Source organism: Phalangium opilio, unplaced genomic scaffold, assembly GCF_054372755.1.
Source record: "Phalangium opilio isolate 3A_F unplaced genomic scaffold, DU_Popi_V2 ptg000009l_1, whole genome shotgun sequence".
Taxonomy (NCBI): domain Eukaryota; kingdom Metazoa; phylum Arthropoda; class Arachnida; order Opiliones; family Phalangiidae; genus Phalangium; species Phalangium opilio.
This window is the reverse complement of record NW_028324146.1, coordinates 2,548,234-2,563,942: the sequence shown is the minus strand read 5'-3', so window position 1 is coordinate 2,563,942 and position 15,709 is coordinate 2,548,234. Positions and strand designations below refer to the sequence as shown.

The window sequence follows — 15,709 nt, the reverse complement described above, 5'->3', positions numbered from 1 at the left end:
CACACTGGCTTTTAACACCACCATCTACTGGTCTTTGTTTTTGTCCATCCCACATGGACACCAGTCTGTACACCTGGCTTCTACATCACCATCTTCTGGTCTTTCTTTTTGTCCATCCCACATGGACACCAGTCTGTAACACCAGGCTTCTACACCACCATCTTCTGGTCTTTGTTTTGTCCATCCCACATGGACACCAGTCTGCACACCTTGCTCCTACCCTATCATCATTCTTAAGGTTAAGACATACGCGGCGATCGGCCAGGGTTACGAGAAACGTCCGGCCTCCCAATGGCAGGGCTTCCACCAAAGGTACACGCAATTGCGCTGTTCTTATCCATAGCTGCGATTCGAAACCCTTATATACTACCTATTTGAGTAAGGCGAAGCAACCGGCGTATGCTTCATTTCAAACGCCCATATTAGTCAAGTCTCTCAAGAATGTTAAATTGTTCTTTATCAACACGATGTAACGCTCAATAAGGCGAACAAATAACGAAGAAAATATTTAATATAAATGATATTTATTTTAATATTTAAGATAATCTTGATTCTCAACTCAAAATTAAAACGGAAAGAGTTAAAAAGGAGTCTATGGGTTTGTCTGTGTGTGTCTGTCCGTTGTTAAACTAGTGCACCACGTTAGCAGTTCGCCTTGTGTTTTGTGGAAAGAAATCCTACAAAACCTTAATATTTGGTTTTCTCATAATGCAAAATAAATATCTGGAAATAGTTTTCGTAATTTCGATGCCTTTAGTAGTTTTGTAGCTATAAAGCTCTGTTTCATTTTGTTATCCCAAGAATATTTTTATATTATTATTTGAAATGGATGTTTATATAATAATTATGCTATACTACATCTGTTTATAGCATAATCTTTTCTTTAGTGATTGCAAGAAGAACGCTACTATGTTGGTCAAATGACCTTTTATTTGTCAATAGGCCTAGTGAACCAAAAAGTAAAGGCTTGGGTTTGGTTTTTGTTTCTGTAAAGCAGAGACATTAACGGTTCAGAGTGAGCCGAAAGTTAAATACACTTTTAAATAATCAGGCTTAGATTTTATAATCATGGTGGAAATCTGGGCTGCGTTCAGCAGAGCTCAGCGCTGTTAGCAGTATCCTACAGAACGGGATTATTTTCTGAATGGTGCTCAGCGCTAAGCCTGCAAGGTCACCAAGGAAAATAGTCGGGTTTTTGGATAACGTGACGTAAAACGCATAGTTCTGAGCTTGGTGACAAAAAAAACATGGAGAAATTAATAGAAATAGCTCTAGCTGATTCTGATGGGACCATAGCTATGTAATTGGCGTGAAACCAGTTGATCACGCGAGAATTGTAAGAGACATGTTAGTTTCTAATTTTTACCTCTCCGAGTGACGTATGTCACGGAGAGGTTCTAATTTCGACGTGTGTGTGTGTGTGGCTGTTGTTATTACCTCTCCGAGTGACGTATGTCACGGAGAGGTTCTAATTTCGACGTGTGTGTGTGTGTGGCTGTTGTTATTGACTTACACCCCACGTGACCGCGTTCGCAGTTTCCAAATCGGAGCAAACGTGTTCGCCATTTCCGAACTGCTTTCAAAAGTCACGGAAATGGCTCCTCTACTTGAGTTCTCACACCACCATCTTCTGATCTTTGTCCATCCCACACGGACACCAGTCTGTACATACTGGCTTCTAATCACCACCATCTTCTGGTCTTCGTCCATTCCACTTGGACACCAGTCTGTACATACTGGCTTCTAATCACCACCATCTTCTGGTCTTCGTCCATTCCACTTGGACACCAGTCTGTACATACTGGCTTCTAATCACCACCATCTTCTGGTCTTCGTCCATTCCACTTGGACACCAGTCTGTACATACTGGCTTCTAATCACCACCATCTTCTGGTCTTCGTCCATTCCACTTGGACACCAGTCTGTACATACTGGCTTCTAATCACCACCATCTTCTGGTCTTCGTCCATTCCACTTGGACACCAGTCTGTACACCTGGCTTCTAATCACCACCATCTTCTTCTCTTCGTCCATTCCACTTGGACACCAGTCTGTACACCTGGCTTCTAATCACCACCATCTTCTGGTCTTCGTCCATCCCACTTGGACACCAGTCTGTACACCTGGCTTCTACTCCATCGTCATCGTTGGGTTTAAGACATTCGCGGCGATCAGCTAGGGTTACGAGAAACGTCTAGCCTCCCTAGGGTGGGATCACCACCAAAGGTTTTCGCAATTGCGGTTGTTCTTGCTTTTAGCTGTAGATCGACACCCTTATATACTACCTATTTGAGTAAGGCAAAGCAACCGGAGTATGCTTCATTTCAAACGCCAATATTAGTCAAGTCTCTCAAGAATGTCTAATTGTTCTTTATCAACGCGATGTAACGCTCAATAAGGCGAACAACTAACGAAGAAAATATTTAATATTAATTATATTTATTTTAATATTTAAGATAATCTAGTTTCTCAACTCAAAATTAAAACGGAAAGAGTTAAAAATTAGCCTATGTTTTAGTCTGTGTGTGTCCGTCCGTTAGTGCACCGCGTTAGCAGTTCGCTTTGTTTTGTGGAAAAAATCCTACAAAACCTTAATATTTGGTTTTCTCATAATGTATAATTAATATATGGAAATATTTTTCGTAATTTCGATGCCTTTAGTGGTTTTGTAGCTATAAAGCTCTGTTTCATTTTGATATGCCAAGAATATTTTTTATTATTATTATTTGAAATCGATGTTTATATATTACTTAAGCTATACTACATCTGTTTATAGCATAATTTTTTCTAAAGTGATTTCAAGACGAACGCATCTATATTGGTCAAATGAACTTTTATTTGTCAATAGGCCTATCGAACCAAAAAGTAAACGCTTGGGTTTGGTTTTCGTTTCTGTAATACAGAGACATTAACGGTTCAGAGTGAGCCGAAAGTTAAATACACTTTTAAATAATTAGGCTTAGACTTTATAATCATGGTGGAAATCTGGGCCGCGTTCAGAAGAGCTCAGCGCTGTTAGCAGTGTCCTACAGAACGGGATTTTGTTATTGAATTTTGACGTCACGGTGCTCAGCGCTGAGCCAGCACGGTCTTCAAGGAAAATAGTCGGGTTTTTGGATAACGTGACGTAAAACGCGTAGTTCTCAGCTTGGCGAAAAAAGCATGGAGGAATTAATACAAATAGCTCTTGCTGATTATGATGGGACTAGAGCTATTTAATTAGCGTGAAACAAGTTGATCACGCGAGAAGTTTAAGAGACATGTTAGTTTCTAATTTTAATTATAAAAGTTGTTGTTATCTATCTCTTAAAATATGTTATCATACAATTTTTGTTAAGCCTTGGTACCTTGCACGCTTTATTGCGCTAGCGTCATTTTTAAAACACCGATGACCGGAGAAAAGCTATGACGACAGAGCTCACAGGTAAACGTTTTCCAAATCCGCTGTCTTTTTTGGTGAGCTCTGCTGAACGCAGCCCAGATCAGAGAAAGGTCTGATCGCAATCGGATTATAGCTTCGTGTTTTCATGCTTTTTATGGTGCCCATTTACCTTCAGTGTGTGTGGCCACAAATTAGCTTTGGTGTTATGTAACGTTAACAGTCATGTTGACAAACGAGAGAGAGAGGTGAAACGAGAGGATAGTGTTTACATGGCAACCCTGTTGTGAATATGGCTTTGAACATAGAGGGTATACAGTTGAGGAGTAGAAAATTGGGCCTTTACAAACACGTAAAGGTAATATCCCCCCAAAGTTTTATCTCTTCATTTCCCGTTTTTCCCCCATCGGATGATTTTAATGTGTACAAGTATATCCTTATTGGATGTAAAATATCGTCTGATTTACAGTATATTTGCTATGCTTTGTATACTGCTTTAATATTTCATAAGTTTTAACTTCACTATTTGCTCATAAAAAAAAAAGAAACATTTCCATATCTGGGTAAATAAGTTTGTAAGTAGTCCTCTTCTAGACTCGGAGAGGTAATATTTTGGTTTTCCCAACTTGTAATTATAAAAGTTGTTCTTATCTATCTCTATAAATATGTTATCATACAATTTTTGTTAAGCCTTGGTACCTTGCACACTTTATTGCGCTAGCGTCATTTTTAAAACACCGATGACCGGAGAAAAGCTATGACGACAGAGCTCACCGGTAAACGTTTTCAAAAATCCTCTGTCTTTTTTGGTGAGCACTGCTGAACGCAGCCCAGATCAGTGAAAGGTCTGATTGTAATCGGAAAATTGGGCCTTTACAAACACGTAAAGGTAATATCCCTCCAAAGTTTTATCTTCATTTCCCGTTGTTTCCCCATCGGATGATTTTAATGTGTACAAGTATATCCTTATTGGAGGTAAAATGTCGTCTGATTTACAGTATATTTGCTATGCTTTGTATACTGCTTTAATATTTCATAAATTTTAACTTCAGTATTTTTTCATAAAAAAAGAAACATTTCCATATCTGGGTAAATAAGTTTGTAAGTAGTCTTCTTGACTCGGAGAGGTAATATTTTGGTTTTCCCAATTTGTTTATTTTTTAAAATTCATCAAAAATATGCTTAATTATGAATTAATTAAACAGCTGAAATGTTAACGGACTTAGGCTTAATGGTTAGGAGCACGCACACCCAACCATAAAGAACTGAACCAAACCACTTCCAAAAACTCTCTAGGGGTCAAATTTGGTAACGAATTGTGACTCAGGATAAAGCATGATATAAGTACCACAATTTATATAATATGTTATATCATTGCTATTTCAAATTAGAAATCCATTGAAATACAATGGAATAAGGTCTTCAATTAAAGCTTCCGGATATATACTAGGGCTTTAACCCCTAACTTCATTTTCACGTAACTTGTAATAGAAGATTACCGAATGTTTAAGGGAGAGTGAAGTGACCGGACAACCATTTTTAAATCCACGTAAGTATTTGATAACGTTCATGATTTAAAGATGAAAATCAAGTTTTTTTTAAACACCAAATATTTCTATTTATAGAAAAAAGTTTTGTTCTAATTAATATTGATTTTTATGAAATTTTGCAATTCAATTTTATAAGGCCTAATTTTATTTGATAAAATCTGATGTCCTGTATTTATTTTTTTTAATGTGCTTCATATTAATTATAGTCTATTTTTACGCTGTGAGACTTTAATCTATATCTATAAAAATCAAAGTCCTGACTGACTGACAGACTGACTGATAATCAACGCCCAGCCCAAACCGCTTGCCCTAGAAGGGTGAAAATTTGCAGGAACGTTACTCATAAGTAGTAGGCGCGTACTAAGAAAGATCTTTCCAATCCGCCGCCATCTTAAAAAATGGCGCCCAGAAATGTAAAAAATCTTCTCCATTGCAACAAAGTCCGCGGGTTTCAAACGATTTCACAAATATTTAGTAGACTGGTTTCCTTTAACCTATAGACGGATGAATGGTCTTTTGGGTTCGAATTGTTTCCATCTTTTTAAATGGCGGCCAAAAACTTAAAAACCCTACTTTATGGAGTAATGTCCGCGTGAAAAGTAATAAAACAATGTCCCGACGGGCTGACGGGCAACGCCGAATGCCTTCGCTCCTAGGGTGCTACAAAATTATTAGTCGTCAGTAAAATCTACCCATTCCTTGTATCATTTTGATGGAAGTTCTTATTACACGCGATCGACGCCGCCGGTAACAGCTAGTTTACTATAAGACTAAGGACGTAAAAATAAAGAATCTGAAAAATAAACGGAATTACCGGTAAATTACTTCTACATTTTTTTCCAAAATTTCAAAATATCGACAATTGCTCATTTATAATGTAAAAAAATGGTATTTCAAAATTGGTAATTTATCGCGGTATTGTGCTAAATTACTGGTTATATCCAACGGTAAATTACCGACACATATGTGTCGGTAATTTACCGTTGTACTATAGCTCAATTAGTTTAAACGATTCTTTTCGAAAGCAATAATTATTTATAAGCGGGTTAGTGTTAGCCTCCAGCGCAAGAAGGTGCTTCTATGGGAGGACTAGATTGAACAGTTTTACGTATATTGTCTGAAATTTTACTTCACTGTGCGTTTGTTGTTGTTTAAATTCCTTCTTTTAAGAGTATTACATTGTTAGTATTTGGTTTTATCAGCTCATGATAAACAAAATGATAGTGAAATTACTATAGGCATGGGAACAATTGCTTGAAACCCATGTATAACCAAAAGTGGATGAGGGGAAATGTATGAAAATGGCCAAAAGTGGTAAGACATCAGAGTTTCGCCGTAGTTGGCAGTTGAATCGGCGTAGCTATTGTCGTCACTATTTCCTGGAAAATGACCTCTATTCAGTAATGCATTGTGCTTCACAATTGTTTTTCAGCAATGTTTGACGCTGTTGTGAGGAGATATCAACCGACGTTACTATCGCCTCCATTTTGCTTTGTAAGTGCGTCAACCCCAAAGGTTCAACCAAAGAGCATAAATGCCTGGACTACTTTCAGTGGCGAGTTTGCAAGTCCATAAACTAAATAGTTATTGGCTAAACTTTGATGTGCGTTTTTTAACACAGGCTCCATGGCCATTTTCATATACATTCCCCCTCATTAACTTTGGTATTCTAAGTAATATCAGAAGTGGTATGAGACTAGAAGTGAAGGGCTCTAGCATTGGTAATAGATCCTGGCACTAGTGAACAAATTTGAGGATTTTATGCCGCTTCCCACGCGCTAAAACTAGAGAGAGAAAAATTGGTCGAGTTCCAAAAACATTTCTTACCCCCTTCCCCTCAACCTAAAGCCGCCGAACACGGACCCGGCTCCTTGAATCTAGTTCGGCCGTCTACCACCGCGAGCGTCTCACGTTTTGGAGGGAAAAATTCTGAAACCGCCACTAGAGGGCCAACCGTTTGTGTTTTATCAAGTCTTTTCACTAATGCCGAGTGAAGAATTTGGTTAGCTCAATACTTCTAGTATCATACCACTTCTGGTAATATTTAATGATTGTTAATTTTTTTCGAATTTTAAAATCAAAGGGTTTTCTGAAAGAAACTCTATCTTGTACAACCAAATGGAATTAAATATGAAAAAGTTAAGACCGCAGAGTTACAAAGCATTTCCGACTTTTCGGTCTAGGATAACTGGAATCTTTAACAACCGCATAACTTTCAAAACTAGTAATATTCTACAGAACGAAGGAAGATGCACGCGATTAAATTTTGATGTAAAATGAAACGAAATTCAACTGAGAAATAATAATTCCCACGAAAGCGTAGCGTAACAGTTTTTTAAGTTTACACTTCTTTCAATAATGAGTTATTCATCGTACCACGTATTAAGGATTATAGGTTTGTAATTCCTAAAACATTATTAATGCGCAGGAAGTAGAGGTTTCAACGATCACAGTTTTGACTTAGAAGAAGAGAAATAATCTGTGTTGACTTCCGGTGTAAAGCAAATTAACGTAAAAGATTCTGTTAACTGAATCCACAACCACGATGATTTTCCCTGTTTTTAGCTACATGTTTTTAGCACATTGCGATAACGTTGACGTAGGAACCAGAGGTCTTTCGAAGAACAGATTACAAACATAAAGACTAAAGTTCCAAGCTTGATATAGACAAAAGGTTCACATTCTCTCTTGAACTAATCTCAGTTAGCAGTGTCAAGCTTAATTACATAAATTTAAAACTGTTATGTACTTACAATATATTTGAAAGTTTTTGGTGTTTTTTATCGGAACTAAATTTTATGGTCAAACTTTGGATAAGGTTTAAATCCAATTGGTTCTCGTATTAAAATTAAAATGAGCATTAAAACAAAACAAAGGTGGCTTATATCGGTCAAAATTCAAACTGCGTGATTGCCGATGGCAATTGTATGCTTTAAATGCTTTGAGTGTCATCGATTTATTTCGTAGAGAAGGGAAAACGGAACGTGTTGACTCCACCAGATCATTACACCCTCAAAGGGGAGTATACGATAGTTGCGGTTCATGTTGGGATGTGAACATATCGTATCTGAAAAATTTGCTTTATTTACAGTCACATTTTTCCCAAATTTTGAAATACCAACAAAAGGGTACCCTAGAAGCGCGAGTCTTAAGCTAAAAAGTCGGTAAATTTTCGACCCCCAAAACGACGTTGGCACGACATAGTGGGGCCGAGGTAACGGTTCAAATGACACCGACAAAAAAGCGTCGGTAGACTTTCATTTTGACAGTCAAAGTGTCCTAGAGCACAATTAAATGTTTTCTATATGGCACAATTAGATGTTTTCTATAGTACAATTAAATGTTTTCTATAGCACAATTAAATGTTTTCTATAGTACAATTAAATGTTTTCTATAGCACAATTAAATGTTTTCTATAGTACAATTAAATGTTTTCTCTAGCACTATTAAATATTTTCTCTAGCACAATTAAATGTTTTCTGTAGCACAATTAAATGTTTTTTGTAGAACAATTAAATGTTTTTGTAGAACAATTAAAGGTCTCGTATAGCACAATTAAAGGTCTCGTATAGCACAATTAAAGGTCTCGTATAGCACAATTAAAGGTCTCGTATAGCACAATTAAAGGTCTCGTATAGCACAATTAAAGGTCTCGTATAGCACAATTAAATGTTTCCTACAGCACAATTAAATTAAAGTGTCAACGTTTCACGCAAATTATAAAATATATTACATTTGCTGGTGGCGTACATTTCTTACAAATATACATGTACTTCAGCTTAAATTATGAAACTGGGTGTCATTTGAAATTAATATTCATAGTTGAAAACACATTGACGCCTTGGTTTTCCTCTAAGTATTGATTTGCTTGTGGCAAAAATTTCAATCACCAAGAATAGAAACGAACAAACTAAACCGAATAACCAAAAGTGAAATGGTGTTGACAGCTCTTCCAGACATACTGATTTGATTGGTTGCAAGGCAATGTCCCGTTCGTTAAGTTTAAACCGAGCGAAGCTTCGTTCTCTAACCCTTTTTGCTCTCTGCGACTGAGCCGTTTCTACGTACCGTTGAGTTCTGAGTAATAAAATTACACTTCAATATTATTACTACAAATACTATCACTATTAACTTACAGGTAATCGATGTTTTCTGTGATTCTTTTGGGTAATTTTTTAGAAAAAGGAAATACTGAATATTCCCAGTGATAAACCTTTTTCCCCAAGTAGACTTTCACACCCATTTCACAAAGTTCTCGTGAAAAGGCCGGCGCATTATTTATCTGGGCTTGAACCATGTTGATTCCGTGAAACACGGCGTATTTGCTAGTACCATTTTTGTAGACGCCGAACATTTCGGGAAAATAGTCCCCTAATAAAGCGCTTTTTGAAAAAAGCTTTGCGATGATAGGATCTTGGTGGGTGTGCTAAAGAAAGAGATTAAAATGACACGTTTCATCTGAAATCCGTGTGTTATTTACATTTCGTAGAAATTGGACGTAATCCGTATTTTTAAGTAATGGAATAGTTCCCGCACTATTCAATAAATCCTCAATGGTGTTGATTCGAAATGATGTCGATAAAGTTAGAGTACTCTTTAAATTGCCAGATAGCGATCTCATTAAAACCGACGTGGCAAGATACCAACCACCCAAGAAGAATTTAGTTGACAAACGCCTCGGAAATGTTTTAGAAGCTAATTTAATAAATAAAAATATTCAATAACTTAAAGGGACGGTAAAGCGGTCGGCGGACTGTTGAAAAGGCGCCAGAACCCCCTCCCAACAATCATTGACGTCAGCAGCTGATGTAAAACGCGTCAAAGAGGAATTATTTCGTCGTAGTAAAGCGGTTCTTCACATCCCGTTAATCTCTTGTGATTGGTGAGCCTCCACTCTCCGGCGTTTCCCCTGACCCAATTCCCTAGAGTCCGAGACTCCCACTGCGTTTGCTAGAATCATCGACGTAGGAACATGGAAGAAATAGTAAAGGCGTTGTGGGGTGGCGTAGCGGTTAGCGCTTTCGCCTCGCAGCAAGAGGATCCCGGGTTCAATCTCGGACTGTGGCACCGGGTGAAAATCCGGGAACAAATCCTTCTGCGTAGAGTTTGCAAGTTCTCTCCCCGCTTGTTAAAAGGAGTTTTCCTCCGCGGTCTAACCCGGTTTCTCCTTTCCATCAAAACTTGCAGGGGTTAACGGTAATAGTTAGTATAGGGCGCTGTCGGTTAGCTGTGGCATAGGGGCTAGCCACCACCCCTCTATGCATTGTAATGGGACCTACCTGTAAATAAACCACAGGCTTAGTGTGGAAATACCTTCATAGACAAAGCCTAGATTATTTATTGGTCCAATTGTATCACCGGCCTGATAAGGCTGAATAACACAAAATTAGGAAAATGCCTTAACACTATGTTTTAGGAAAGAAGGAAAAAGTTTAGTTTTTCATACCCCCCCCCCCGGAGGGATGTGACATCAATAACGCCTTTTCAAAACAAAATTCAACGGTCCGCCGAAGACTTTAGAGACACTTAAATAAACTAATTTAATATGAAGCTATTTAACCATTCAAAAAGATAACCGATGTGTAAAACCAGATATACTCCGAAACTTTGCACCCATGTGGTCGTTTAATGTAAATAAAATTCACAAAGATTGGGGATATAAACGATAGAAGAAGAGCAATCAGCGCAATTCCCCACAACAACTCGTCTATTGCACCAAATGAAAAGTTTCTAATGCCAATGTCGTAATCAGGATGAATTCCGGACATTAAAATTGTTTCGTCGATCAAAAATCCAGGGGAATAATGAAATACTTGAAATGTACTTGAGTCGGGTTTAGCGTTAAACAAAACTGTATCAGCCAGCTGTTATGGAAAGAGAAATGTTATGAAAATTGCTTGAAGTACAACAACTGTTGCACTTACTCCACTTTCCACACTAGCTAGGGGCGTATTATTTTTAAACTGCGTAACGTTGGCGTAGTTTTGCAGATTCTTTTGAATAGATGCATAAGGTACAAAAATCAGACTACATAAAAGGGAGAATGAGGTCAATTTACCAAAATTACGAGCTAAGCAAATTTTTTTATTACGTTATGTTTAGTATATTAGGTAGTATGTAACTAGCAGCAGAAGAAATAATTCGAGGGCTAAACTTCCCGGTCATTAGATCATCCATTTCTGCAGCTGGCAAGTGTGTCTGACATTTTTTAATAATAATATTATAAAATATTGCATACGTTATGATGCACGTCTAAATATTTAGTGATATTTTTTATAAAAGAATAAGATCTGACTACAACAGGTCTGCTACAGATTTTTTAATTAAAAATTTGCTGAATATTCCTTGTTTGCTCTAACTTTCTTACGTAATTCATCCCCTTATATTTGTAGAAAAATCTGAGTGTTGAAAAATGACTAGTACCATGAACCTCAAAATATATTAGTTCGTGCTAGTGATTTTAGTAAAACTTTGAGGCTTCGAAAACAAACATTCTTTCTTTTCCCTAACATTAACAACATTTTTGCAAAATGTCTGTCTTTTCCAGATACTGTGGCAACCCTGTAAGGGTTCTATATCAGCTGTATACACTGTTATACTGTATTACGCCTTGGTTGGCTTCAATTGCATAAAAAAATAATAATATGTTCAATTTCTCATTGTCCAACGTTATTAACTCTTAGTAAACCGTGTCAAATTAAATAAATACTAAAAAACTAATACTTACAGTGAATTTGAAGATGAATTTCTCGTTCTCATCCATGCTGGTGGCCTTATTTGATTAAAATTGTTATGCTCCAAAATGAAAACCTTTAAGTGAGTCGATTGTTCTCACAAAGACTCGCATTATATGAGTAGTTGTCAGGACCCTCATAGTTTTTATAGTTTCGACACCTAAATTTCATGGATTTAAGCGCCTGAAAATTATAGTTGGCGGAATGAAGGCCAAAATATGAGAGCATACTTTATTTCAACAAACTGGTTCCACCTCAAGCAACATAACACCAATACGTATGACACTCAATATGGTGTGTATCTAAAGAATACAAAAGTTACGGGACCGAAATTATTATTGTCAAACCTTTCGTGAACGAGATCTCTTTGAGGCAGAGACCATATGCATAAAATGAAAGAACTACTACACTATCAAAGTTGAATGGTACTTACCCTTCCTGTTCATAGGCCAAACTCATAGTCATAATGTGGCAAGAAACTTGAAGAAATTTAGCATTGTGGCTAGAGAAAGTGTCATATTTACCGTTATTATCTTAGTTTAGGTTCAATAAAAAAATATGAAGTACCATTTCACGTTTTCCGTGTTTGTTCGAGCAATTATCGCACGCGAATAAATTCAACGGAGCAACTCTGATTAGGAAAACTGCGTTTTGGAAAAACCCTAGTCGTCACGGGACGCTACGAGTTACGGACTTTCTCGAAGTATTTGTTTATTGTTATTCGATTTTGGGCTCTCGGGCGAGTAACAACGTTTTATTTCGGGCCCTCAGGCGAGCATTATTGGACTAAGTGCGAGAATTTTGAAGGCCGGCTTCCATCGAAAAGTTCTAGCAAACAGAAAACCGAGCATCGAGACGAACAATGGAGCGACCGTGCCGATTTTCGAATCCCCGCTGGGGTAAAAGTTGGAAGGGTTCTAGCTAACTGAAAGCCGTGCAATGTGGTTCTAGCGAACTGAAGTTACACAATAGAGAATTTTCTTCAGGGGAAAGCAAAAATTCGAGAGGAAATAAATTTAAAAGGATTTCTATTGTTCGTCTTCAGTTCACTAGAACCACATAGCACGGCTTTCAGTTAGCGAGAACCCTTGCAACTTATGCCCCCCCAGCGGGGATTCGAAAATCAGCATGGTCGCTCCATTGTTAGTCTCGATGCTCGGTTTTTAGTTCGCTAGAACCCTTTTCGATGGAAGTCGGCCTTTAACCGGGTACAAGCGCGTGCAATATGTTCAATGTATTTTTGTTCTGCTCATCTTAATTCTTAATAAAGGTTTCATGTCTTAAGAGGTTGAGTGTTTTTAAATATCTAAAGGATAATCCGCCACATTATCCCCCACAAATCACCACAATAGCCTTGGTTCTTTTAGCTTCTACTATTGGCAGAAGCCGATTAGGCTTCACACATGAAGTACGTAACATGTGCCTTGGGGAGCTACACGATATTCTCTAAGCTCCTAGGAAAAATCCTCCCCTTACGCGGAGGGAAATAGTTCAGTAACGCGGCTCCTTCGGATCCATCGGATCCTTCCGCCTAAGAACCGATTTACCACGTACCTAAATTCGAGAACTACTATAAAGACTGAGTAGGGTATCTAAAATATTCTTTAGATAAAACTGTTCACAATACCAAAGATTATTTGGGAGTAAGGCGTTAAAATGTTATCAATCTGGGTAGCTTTTGCTTGGACTATTTAAGACGCCGTGCATCTGTTTTTTACGAGGAATGTTTTCTGTTCTCGCGGTTACGGCGAGCTCGGCCGCCGGCGGCTCGGGAATCGGGATACCGCTGTTACCTAGACAAGGCCTAGCGTAGTTTTAGAGTCTATTATCATTCGCAGAGCTATTTTTCTGTTGAAATTAGGGAACTAGTATAAATATTGAGTAGAGTGTCTGAAAAATTCTTTAGTTAAAACTATTCACAATACGAAAGATTATTTGGGAGTAAGGCACGAAGATCGTATCAATCTGGGTAGCTTTTGCTTGGTCTATTTAAGACGCCGTGCATCTGTTTTTAATGAGGTATTTTTCTGTTCTCGCCGTTACGGCAAGTCCGGCCGCCGGCAGCTCGAGATGCGCCGCTCGGCCTCAGCCGCTGATATCTAGCCAAGGCTTAGTGTAGTTTTCGTGTCTAATTTTATTCGCAGAGCTATTTTTCGGTTGAAAATTAAAGAAAATCTTATCATATTTAGTTCAAGACTAAGTAAATGTCTCAAAACATTTCGAAACTTGAGCTTTAAAACGTTGAATATTTTATAACGACTACGGAACGGTACCGCAAATTCGCCTTCCAGGCCTCCCGGTTATGTCGACTGCGAGGTCGAGTCGAGGTCCCATGCAAGAAAATAGTAATAGCCGTCGCCTATTGGTCTGGCATTAAAGAGGTTTTCTATGGTTAGGGGGCTCATGATTGGTTAAAAGATTTTTTGTTCGTCTGCTTAGTTTTTACTTCGGGAATATCATGAAATCCATGGCCAAAGCTATGGAAAAGTGGGACTTACGTACTTTATGTGTGAAGCATAATCCGCTTTTGCTATTGGGTGTATTTATACCATATCGGATAATTGTGGATATATTGGATTATTTTCAGAGAGGAAAAAATAGCAAAAGGTATTAGTACTGAAGTTGCTAAGTCTTGTTATAAATTAACTACTAAAATGTACTTACAATGTACCTTAAATTGAATATCTGAGGCTTTTGCTCCGTAGGACGTTATTGGTCCAAAACCTAAAAAGGTTAAATGTTCACGGTTTCAAGTAGCACTTACAACGGCTATAAATATCGATCGTCAACTAAAGTAAAATAAAGAATGAAATGGGACTATTCCGTGGGTAAAGAACTTAACACGTAATGCGTTTTATCATAAGTAATATAATAAATATACGTATGCCACTTAATTACCGTAATGCTTATTACTCGATGAAGGTGTTTTCACTTTGTTATAGAAAGGGGCTAAGTGTGAAACCGGTAGTTGGAGTTTCTTACAACTCTAAAAACATATTATCCGTCGGTATTTATACCTATTGGTTCTGCATCGCTAACGAATGTTTGGGTGTATCTTATATGAGCAGGTTCCGAAATAGCAACCACGATTCAATAAAAACAGCGGCGTTGTTCCAAATAGTGGCTGCTTTTTTTGAGAAATAGCAGTTATTAGCTAGAGTTTTAAACAACTCTTAACCCTACAGTTTACCTTACCTGTTACTTATCGGGTTGGAATAACAATACCTAAACAGACTCTGATACTACTGGGGTTCAAATAACCAAACCTAACCTCATCTAAGACATTTTTGATACAACTAACCAAGTTTAACCAGGCTTAATTAAGTTCAAATAACCATAATCTCTTCTCAGTTGCACTACTCTATTATTAACTGCTGTAACGGTGCGCCGCGTTTACGAGAACCGCTGTAGGAAACTGCCGTAAAGCGTAAACTGCGGGTTATGAGGACCGCTATTATGAAATCCACTCTTAAGTGAGGACTTCCCGAATGTTTAGAGAGGAATCCAGTTGGTTGGCGGAAATCGTGTTTTATACGGAAACACACTAACTGTTGTTATGTTTCTAATGGTGAAGGATTATTCTCTACTTTGAAGTGAGACTGGAATTTATATCGATTTAATTTTTTTCTGTTAAGTTGTTAACATTAATACTTTTTAAAGCTCTTGAACGGATTTTTAAGCTTTATTACAGAATAATACATATTATTATTTTATTTTTTATATGATCAAAGTATATGAATTGATTCTAAGTTTAAGCAGAAGTCCATTAAATTCAAAAACTAGCAGCAAACTTATGGTTTAAGCAAAGAAGGTATAAAGAGAGGGAGTTAAAGCTAGCAGCTTTCAGGCAATGCATTTTTTGAGTTCTCTCTTTTCTTTTTATTTATTTGTTATATTTTCCTAATAATATCCGGTTCACCGTATTTCAACCAAAAAGAGGGTAGAGAAAGATGCGCGCGCATACCGGAAGCTTGGAGGAAACCTTTCAAAGCGCGAACACTGCAGCTAAGCCTTTTTCCTAAGCATGGGCGAATACTCGAGTAACA

The 15,709-nt window shown here is 37.6% G+C and overlaps 1 protein-coding gene and 1 long non-coding RNA gene across 2 annotated transcripts; one reads left to right on the top strand and one right to left on the bottom strand.

Annotated features, from left to right (window-relative positions):
- The first annotated feature begins 4,613 nt into the window (after positions 1-4,613).
- LOC149713141 (uncharacterized) lies at positions 4,614-5,220 on the top strand. The gene is made up of 3 exons (XR_016369033.1): positions 4,614-4,687; positions 4,771-4,928; positions 5,184-5,220. It is a non-coding gene; the product is annotated as an uncharacterized LOC149713141 (long non-coding RNA).
- Positions 5,221-9,155: 3,935 nt separating this feature from the next.
- Positions 9,156-11,692, bottom strand: LOC149713140 (uncharacterized). Its single transcript, XM_089849448.1, has 5 exons — positions 11,657-11,692; positions 11,021-11,127; positions 10,854-10,956; positions 10,490-10,793; positions 9,156-9,624 (listed from the first exon to the last, which is right to left on the bottom strand). Exons 1-5 carry the CDS (start codon positions 11,690-11,692, stop codon positions 9,356-9,358), a joined length of 819 nt encoding a protein of 272 aa, XP_089705574.1. The 3' UTR covers positions 9,156-9,355.
- Between the last annotated feature and the right edge of the window lie 4,017 nt (positions 11,693-15,709).